Raw genomic sequence first — 9,807 nt, 5'->3', positions numbered from 1 at the left:
ACTCGAATACTCCTCCCTTTCGGAGTCGCAGAGCCGCCCCCTTTGCAGCACCCAATTCCATGGTGATCGCGTCTGGAGAAGAGGAGGACCGGCCCGCCGAAACGTTGGAGTCGCGGAAGGAGGAGCACCGCTTCGTTTCTTCGCGTCCGCCAAAGCAGCCGCCCCCGCCGCGACTCTCCCGGTCGAGACTGCATAACTTCACCTTCCCCACCGGCAGCTGGGGTTCCCATCGCATCCTCCGCTGCTGTAACCTCCCGCCCGGCGACGCATCCGGATCGGTGAATCCCGCGGCGGTAAGCCGGCCGCCATCCCCTTCGGAGATATTCACCTCCCCGCCGAAGCGGTCCACTGGTTTCAAGGGCTCCAAGGACGGAAAGGGGGGAGGATGGGAGGAATTGGAGGCGGAGAGATCTATTTCTGCGGCTGTGGCGGCGGCGGAGGCGGCGGGAGCGGCGAGGCCTTGGAATCTGAGGACCCGGAGGGCGGCCTGTAATGCGCCGTCCGAGAACGGGCAGTACCAGCACCCTCTCTCGGCTTTCCGGTCTCCGTCGCCTTTGGCCGCCGAGAAAAACTGCCCGGTGACGGAGATGATGAAGAGGAGATCAGATGGTTCGGAGAAGCGGGAACGCCGGAAATTCTCGATCTCGCTGTCGCGCGAGGAGATTGAACATGACTTTTGGGTTATGAAGGGGACGAAGCCCCCTCGGAGGCCAAAGAAGAGGCCTAGAATCGTCCAGCGACAGCTCGATGTAAGACATATGCAAAAAGATTTTTTTTTTATGGTTTTGGTTCGATTTCCTGCTTTTGGCTATCGTTCAAACTCTTCTTTGATTTCTGTCGCTAATTTGTGCTTTCTTTATGCTGTTTCTTTTGGTAATTCTTTATTCAGTCGCTTTTCCCTGGTTTATGGTTATCGGAGGTGACTCCAGAAACGTACAAAGTTGATGATTAAGGTAGTTCTTTTTGGCATACTCATACGAAAAAGTACATTTTTACCTAATTTATTGAATTACTTTTCAAATTTGAACTCATTGAATTGTTCTTAGTCATGGTTATCGTTGTCGTTGCTGCAGAAGTTTAGGAGTTTGCAGAGGAAGGGAGCATTAATGGTGTTTAGATGCTGATTATTGCTGTAATCCTGTAACGTGGTTAGTTTAATTTCCTAGAATTTCCTATTCATCTGTAAAATGAAGTTTGAATATAAGTAATAAAAGTTTGTGTTATCTCTTCTTCGTGTGGTTGTTCAGTTTTTTTTTTTTTTTTTCTACTGTTTCATTCCCATTTAGATCTAAGAAGAGTTTCATTCCCATAAAGCCTTGATAGAGAAGTTGAGGTTTGTAGATATTGTCTATTGCATTTTCTTTGCTGATGAAGTTGTGTGTTTTTATTTCCAAAATGAAATCAAATTATAATGATTTTATTCTGGAAGGATTCTTTTTCCAGAGGTAAAATTGTCCAAGTTGATTTGAAGATTTTGTGGAGTCTGGCAAGAGCTACGAAGAGAAGCTAAAGAGGTCGTGAAGCTAATTGCTTCTAATGTCGATGTCTCTTCTCATAAATTTGTAGTGTATAAACCAAAGAAATACATAATTTGTCTTCTCTGCCTTTAGATGTCATCGATCATTCTTTCATGTTCAAGAAAAACTTAAAGGTCAACTTTGAGATCTCTCAAACACCTGTGGGCCCATTGTAATGTGTCAACCTAGAATGCTTAGAGCAGCTTCTCAAATATCTTGTGCTTCTATGCACATATAATTCTTTAAGGAAACTCAGTCAAAAATTAGATGTGCATGATCGTGACCTTTCGATCTTTGGGCTGGGGACTAAAGTATGATTCTGGCATTAACACTATAGGGCGCTTTAGAGTCTCATGGATTCTTTTTTTTCTGTTTTTCTGAAGAGCTGATTCTGCTCTGGATAAATGCAAAAGTAGATAAATGGGTAAAAGATTTGTGATCAACAGCATGGTTTCATCATGCAGGGGATGCTGATACTACCTTCAGATGCTACTCCTGGTATATGTTTTGTAATTTATTAGTGTGTAATCATGCAAATGTGCTAATGACATGGAAGGATGTTTGAATATACAAATCTGGTTAGAAAGAATGCAACCGTGCAAAAGTTCTACTGATACATCTTATCTTTGTTATTTTTTCTTGCTTCAAACTTTTGATGTTTCCAAAAAGACATGCATCTTTGTTTAGCTAGCAGAGAAACTTGAATAAAAACTGAAACCGAGTATCCATCAGTAATATGACCAAGAGAGCTGAAATACTTCAAACTTCATGCATGTGCATATAGCATTGTTTCAGGTCACCTCATATTACTCTTGTAGTTTCAGTATATTGATGCAAGCTTAGTGTCTTTTCGACAATCACACTGCTTTATATAGGTCTTTATTTGCCACATTACTTGTTCCACATTACATTATTATATTATGAATTTTCTATATGAATTGATGAGATGGAGTGCTGTTCGTGGTTTCTAGATAATGAATTGATCTCCGTCCTTTTGGAAAATTTCATGTAGCAAGCCTGGCTTCTCTTCCAGTCAATAGCAGATGGCATTGTTGCTTTGAGGCTAGATACTGTGATGAAACTATGTGCTTTACAAGAAATCAGTACACATAGGTTTTGTGATTAATTAGGCTACGGGTACATTACAATATGATGCTAATTTGATCTGTTAGAGAATCCCCTACAAGTAACAAGGCAAGTTTCTATGTCAGATTTTAAAGCTCTGTTATTTTTTTTTGGAGTTCTGAGTAATTAGCATAATAAATTTAATTATATAACAGCACTCTAATTTGTAGTTTTTCATCCTTCTCTTTGGTTATGTAACAGTTTTAAATGATTTAATGGGGCCTTTGAGTATTTTGGTGTTACTCTGAGGATGTTAATTAAGTGTGATGCCTTTAGACAAGTTATTTTGCAGTTTCCTGTGCCTATCCGAACCATCTAATAGATTGACTACACAAGCTTGGTTTTATTTTACTGTCTAATGTCTACAGATCCTTTACGACTGCACTCGTGTAAAACTGTCACATGGTAGGAATGAAATAGCATGAGAAATCGTGGTATTTGTTATCATTGACCATCATAAACAGCAACTGTTGTTCTTCTTATGTACAGAAAATAAGGGGTAGTGACCACAACATAAATGTTGGGGTGTAATTGCTGTATCCTCTGAAGGAATGGCGGGTTAAAGCGAATCCTTCACTCACCCTTAGCATTATTAAAATAGTGAAGAGAGAAGAGAATTTACATGCAGAGCAAGAAAGAGAGCCACAACAAACCAAATCAAGGAAAGAAACTACAGAAAGCATCAGATGGAGAGGAAGAGAAATGAAGAGAGGCCTTCTCAGGCCATATTTAATGTGTCCTTTGAGATTAGGCTATGTTAAACATATTTAATGTGTTCTTTGTGATTAGCGGTTTATGATTATAGATATATTTGGTCTTTTTCCTAAAAAATTAAGTTGTTCATATTATTGTTTATCCAATTCAAATTTTTGTCTATTTATTTTGAGTCTCTATTTATTTTGTCTGGCTTTAATCGGTATTTGTTTAATATCATTTCCTTAATTGATTAATTTGACCTGTACGTGAGAAGTGATTATTAAGTCCTTTTTCTAAATTTAAGAATGTGAGGTTTGTTTGTTACCCAATTGAATTATCTATTGAAGGAGAGAGATAAGACTACCATTTTGATGACTATGTGCTAATATTTAATTGCATTGATGACTGCCATCCAACACTATAACACTTGTTGGGCAGAGATATATGGTAGATGAGTGATTTCATTTTTGAATTTCTCATTTCACCCCCAACAACATGTCCATCAAGGAAAATTCAAAATTTTCCATTACTCTTTCTATTTTAGTATTTCCCTTTTTTTTTACTATTTCATTATTTCTTTTTTTTACCTTTCAATTTTAACTCTTTTTTGTTTGGTCTATTTTTTTTTTAATGAGAATATGGTGATTCTCAAATCGACATGGAAAATTTGATTTGGCCTAACTTATTTTTCGATTTAGAAGAAAGAAATATGTTTATATTGAGAGGATATTATATGATAATCATGGCTATATCGGAGTGAATATCTCTTGTTTGTAAAATCGCTTGTATTTTATATTTTATTTTAGTTCAAATGTCAAAAAATACATCATATAAGAACCCCTTCAATTAAATAAATTTGAATTTGTTACTGATGAAAAAAAAAAAAACTTGTAAGAAGTTTAAGTGTTTACGTAAGTTTTAGTAAATTAAAAAGTACAGCTTTATATAATTTTATAAATGATATCGATTATAAAATATTAAGCGGTATGATATCTAGTTAATGCTTTATCATCTTCGATATCTAAGATGGTGTGCTAGTTGACATTTTATCATGGTTGGGTTGATCGAGCTTCATTTGTGAGTATGAGATAAGGACTTATTTGTTCTAAAGCCTAATGTACATATGAGATCTCGATAATTATTATCTATATAAAAGATTACTTAAGTGGTGTCTCGTATATCCTTTTTATTCTGGATGAACACATCGAAGGGCATAAGAAAATACGTTCACGGTGATGATCGTATTGAGGACATTTTTTTTCTTCTTCTTTTTTTGTCTTAGGCAAATTAGTTAGATGTTTTGAATATTTATTATCGTAGGTGAACACATCAAGAACAAGATTGGTATGTTAGGTGTATCAAGCACCTTAAAAAATTTTAAAGTAAGCAAACACATTGTGTTCAAGAAGGACAAATCGAAAATATTAGACACTTCACATGATCTTTTATCTTGAGCACACATATCGATGAGGGCAATAATGGCGACAGGATGTGAATGACGCCAACCACCCTGAACCAACGCCTCACGCCCCGGTCAACGAAACCCCGGGACGCCGACCCAGGCGCATTAACGCCTCGATTGGACCCCGTCCGTCACAACAACGCCACCACCCCTCAGCCGACGAGCCCGGCTCTTCGCCCTCTGGGCTCGGGCAAGGCTAGGGAACACGTCAACCGAGACGTGTCATACCCTGCAGCAGCTCGGCCTCCCACGCAGCCCCAATGGCCGTGTCAGACGCCACGTTAAGTATTCACCTGCCCCTACAAACAGTGACGTCAGGTAACACCCAGGCCCACCTATAAATACACCCGAGTTCCAAACAATGGGGGGGGGGGGGGGGGGGGAGAAAAAGGAGACAAAAAGACTAGAGAACACTACTGCCTCTCTTCTTCCAAAATCCTCTCCACATCGTTGCTAACTTGATCGTCGGAGAGGTCGGGCCGAATTACCGACCCGACCTTCGTGCAGGTACCAAGACGACGCCCCCGCCAACCCGACGACGCCTTCCCCGAGGGCTCCCGATCGCGGTAGGACACACCATCGAGAGATCCCCCGACCACGTGATTCGGACCAAGCCGTGTCGGCCCCGAGGCCACGGTTCAAGGGTGTTTGCACTAACATTTTGGCGCTAGAAGGAGGGCCCCCAGCATGTCGAGGGATCATCGGGACGGTCGTGTCGGACTCACGATTGGAGGGCCATACGCGACCGAGGCAACGAGGGAACTCCCCCCGCTTCAAGAACCTCGGGATGAACGTCCCGCTACGGCTTCGGAGCGCTACTGGCGGATCTTCAACGACCCGGGCCTGTTGCCCCCCGAAGGGGGCCCCGACAACCCGTCGCCCGTTTCGTCCGAAGCCTTCCACGACCTCACTCACCAGGTCCAGCTACTCACCGACATGGTGCAAACCATTGTCCCCCTTGTTTCTCGCCAATTGCGGCCCCCGGTTCCCCAACCGTCGTATCAACAAGGGGCGCCCAGCCGAGCTCCCACCCCGCCCCGAGAGCCCCCCACGTCACCTCGGATGCCCCTATCTCAACCCGGGGAACAGGCGATGCTCTTCCCAGGTCGTACAGAGCCGGAGGCACTATCCTCAAGCTCCGTGGATTCCTTGCGCGCTCAGTTGCGCCTCGTCAACCAACGGCTTGACGATGTGCAAAAGGAGATCCGTGCCGGGTCGCCAGGGGGGCCCACGGAAGCCAAGCATCAGGGATCGCCGTTTGTTCCAAAGATACTAGAGCATGCCATTCCCCCAGGCTTCCGACTTCCCCCCCTGGAAACTTATGACGGCTCCGTCGACCCGTCCGACCACACGGCGGCCTTCCGGGCCCAGATGGCGTTATACGGAACTTCAGACGCCCTAATGAGCAGGGCATTCCCCACCACGTTGAGAGGACCGGCCCTCGCATGGTACGGAGGTTTGAAGACTGCGACGATCGCCTCATTCGACCAGCTCGCCAAGGACTTCGAGCTCCACTTCATAGCTTGCGCACGCCCGAAGCCTTCCATGGCGTTCCTCCTCGGACTCAGCCAGAAAGAGGATGAGCCCCTCTCCCTTTACGTAAATCGCTTCGCGGCAAGGGTCCGGGAACTCCCGGACGCTCACCCTTCGCTGTCAATGCAGGCGTTCGTGACAAGCTTGCGTCCCTCCCGACTCTTCTGGTCTCTCGTCGAGCGACCCCCTACCTCGGTCCCCGAGATGCTCCAGCGCGCGAACCAGTTCGTTGAAGTCGAAGCCTGGACGGGGGGAAAGCGACAGGAATTCAAGAGGGAAAGACCAGAGCCGGCTGAGGGACAGCTCCCTCCCAGACGCAAGCTCCACCAGCCTGATCCTCCCCCGCTACGACCCCGCCCGCTCCCGACGGGCGCATCGCGAACAGAGATCTTTCTCCAGATCAGGGAAAGGGGACTGCTCAAAACCCCCTACCCGATGAACAATCCGCGAGAACTGGCCGACCGGTCAAAATACTGCCGCTTCCACCGCCAAAACGGACATGACACTGAGGAATGCCGCGAGCTTTCGCGGCAAATCTATGAGCTCCGCCGCGATCGGGAGCCCTCAACAGTACGGCCGGCATCCCGCACCCTGTCCATCAGGGCCGTCGCATAATGGAGACCCTACAAGAAGAGAAAGGGTCAAGGAAATCGGTACCAAGCAGCCGAACCCGACTGACGAGGCCCCCAACAGTACGGCCGGCATCCCGCACCCTGTCCATCAGGGCCGTTGCATAATGGAGACCCTGCAAGAAGAGAAAGGGTCAAGGAAATCGGTACCAAGCAGCCGAACCCTAAGAGAAAGGTATACTTACCCAGACCAGCGACTGAGCAGACTTGCTGAGGAGCGTCTCCGAGGGCAGGGTGTACAAATCCCGAGCCAGGTCGGGATGGAGCGCCCCTCGCAGGAACGCCGCAGAGGGATCCCCTCCGGCCCACACCCTATCCCCCCGGCAAAGACCTTCCCAACGGGCGACCAGGGGCTCGCGGAGCTCACCACACGGGATCTCGCTGACCAGTCGCGTCAGAAACGGCTCCCCATCCCCAGCCGGGAGTCGGCACAAGTCACGCACAGAAACGGGCTGGGGCCCCTTCCCCGCCGCACGCCGACCAGGCCCGACCCCGCCCTGGTGAGAGCTCGCTCCCGGCCCCCTCGACGCGCATGTCTTCGCCTTCTTTAAAGGGTGCCCGTCCCCGACCCCCAAGGGGGCACCCTCCGTGCCCGGCCGTGGTTCGGTCACCGGCGCCGGGGGAGGGGGTGTCGATTCGGCTGTCGAAGCCGGCTGTGGAAGTTGTGATTCGGTCTCCGGAGCTGGGGGAGGAGGTCGCGAGGCGGTCTCCGGAGTCGTGGAAGGAGGCTGCGACGCCGGATTCCCTAGGAGCGACCAGAGGTTCACCATCTCTACAGGAAATGGAAAATGTTAGCATCCAAAATCAGCCGCACGAACGCCCGACACAAATGTCACTGACATACCCTAAGGCACCGGGCTAAGGCCCCCCGCCACCAACCACTGCTCGGTCATGGTCTGGATGGCCTGCGACTTAGGGAGAATCTCTCTGAACCTCTCCCGAGCTTGGCGATCCACCTCACCCAAACAAGGGGGGGTATTGTCAATCACCCTCGCAGACCACCGAACCCCGAAGCCCCAATCCTGTGCACGGCTGACATAAAAAAATCTCCCCTTCCATCCCTTGTTATTAGAAGGGGCACCCCCAACGCGAAATCCAGTTCGAGCCGTTAAGAAGTAACCCCCCGAGCCCTTGCAAAAGCGGTAACAGGAAAGAAAGAGGCTGAGGGTGGGGGTGATATGAGCATAATGGCACTCCCCTAGGAATACCACTAGGTAACGCCAGGAGTTCGGCGTCACCTGAGACGGAGAAACCCGCCAGAAAGACAAACAAGACACGATGAAGGGATGAAGGGGGAAACGCAAACCCGCCTCCAAAGCATCAAGGGACAGAGCGAAACCCTTCGGGAACGGGTCATACGCCCGCTGCCCTGGCTCAGGTGCACTGAGGGCATGATCTCCCGGGACGCAATAACGTTCGCGGAGTCCCTCCAGCGAAGATTCACTCACAGTCGAGTCGATGTCATGCGGCCACATCAAAGCCTCAAGCGACCGCGCCGTCTCCTCGTCAAGGGACTCAGCCAAGGTCGAAGGGGGACCGCCCCCTCCAGCCCTAAGCACGGGAGAGGAAGAGGGAGAGGAAGACGGGGAGGAAAGTGAAGAAGGAGAGGACGACATCTCGACTGACCTCGAGAAGAAGACAGAAACCGCGCGGAAGGCCGGGAAGAAGCTTGGGGACACAATGGCGGGGCTCGAAGGTGGAAGCGCAGCAGCAAGGCTTGGAGGAGAGGACAGGCGCCTAAACGTTTAAAGGAGATATCCCGCCAGGGTCAACACCTCATCGCTTCCCGAGAATGGGCGACAACACACTCGCGCAAGCGCGCGCCCGTTACGTCACATCGAAGAATGCCCAAAGGCACCCCGAATTAAAGGAAAGGCCTGACGTGGCGAACCCGGAGGACGCGGTGCCGCCCAAGGACCCCCTCGACCTCAACGCCTGGAAACGTGCAGTAAAAGTAAACCCCATCCACGAGGCAGCAATTAACACGGCAGCTTTTAAGAGCCCCGATGCACGTGCTCGGCCGCTCCTCGGCCCTTCGGCTTTACGCCACCCAAGACATGCTCGGCCGCTCCTCGGCCCTTCGGCTTTACGCCACCCAAGACATGCTCGGTCGCTCCTCGGCCCTTCGGCTTTACGCCACCCAAAACATGTTCGGCCGCTCCTCGGCCCTTCGGCTTCACGCCACCCAAGACATGCTCGGCTGCTCCCCGGCCCTTCGGCTTTACGCCGCCTAAGACATGCCCGGCCGCTCCTCGGCCTTTCGACTTTTTGCCCCCTCGAGTCACACTTGGCCCCTTCTCGGTTCCTTAGCCTTGCGCCACTCGGGACGACACCCCCTTCCGCACCCCCAAGGTCCGTGTCTCCGCAACCGACCAACTCTAAAACACAAGCCATGCCTCGGACTCTCGCTACGACTGCCGACGCATAGCTTCTTTCCGGGGGGGAATATGATGAGGGCAATAATGGCGACAGGATGTGAATGACGCCAGCCACCCTGAACCAACGCCTCACGCCCCGGTCAACGAAACCCCGGGACGCCGACCCAGGCGCATTAACGCCTCGACTGGACCCCGTCCGTCACAACAACGCCACCACCCCTCAGCCGACGAGCCCGGCTCTTCGCCCTTTGGGCTCGGCCAAGGCTAGGGAACACGTCAACCGAGACGCGCCATACCCTGCAGCAGCTCGGCCTCCCACGCAGCCCCAATGGCCGTGTCAGACGCCACGTGAAGTATTCACCTGCCCCTACAAACAGTGACGTCATGTAACACCCAGGCCCACCTATAAATACACCCGAGTTCCAAACAAGGGGGGGGAGAAAAAGGAGACAAAAAGACTAGAGAAC

At 49.5% G+C, this 9,807-nt stretch overlaps 1 protein-coding gene across 1 annotated transcript; it reads left to right on the top strand.

Moving 5' to 3' along the window:
• Positions 1–1,232, top strand: LOC135633039 (uncharacterized). The gene is made up of 3 exons (XM_065142089.1): positions 1–749; positions 890–953; positions 1,074–1,232. Exons 1-2 carry the CDS (start codon positions 60–62, stop codon positions 950–952), a joined length of 753 nt encoding a protein of 250 aa, XP_064998161.1. The 5' UTR covers positions 1–59; the 3' UTR covers position 953; positions 1,074–1,232.
• Positions 1,233–9,807: the final 8,575 nt, after the last annotated feature.

Source organism: Musa acuminata, chromosome BXJ3-3 (assembly GCF_036884655.1).
Source record: "Musa acuminata AAA Group cultivar baxijiao chromosome BXJ3-3, Cavendish_Baxijiao_AAA, whole genome shotgun sequence".
Taxonomy (NCBI): domain Eukaryota; kingdom Viridiplantae; phylum Streptophyta; class Magnoliopsida; order Zingiberales; family Musaceae; genus Musa; species Musa acuminata.
Note: the sequence above shows the minus strand (reverse complement) of the source record. Positions and strands in the feature narration are given on the sequence as shown.

Bases quoted from the DNA above. Each gene is read 5' to 3' on its own strand.
- LOC135633039 (XM_065142089.1), top strand. From the start codon at position 60: ATGGTGATCGCGTCTGGAGAAGAGGAGGACCGGCCCGCCGAAACGTTG. The intron at 750-889 runs GTAAGACATATG...TTCTTTATTCAG, and splicing joins TCGTCCAGCGACAGCTCGAT to TCGCTTTTCCCTGGTTTATG.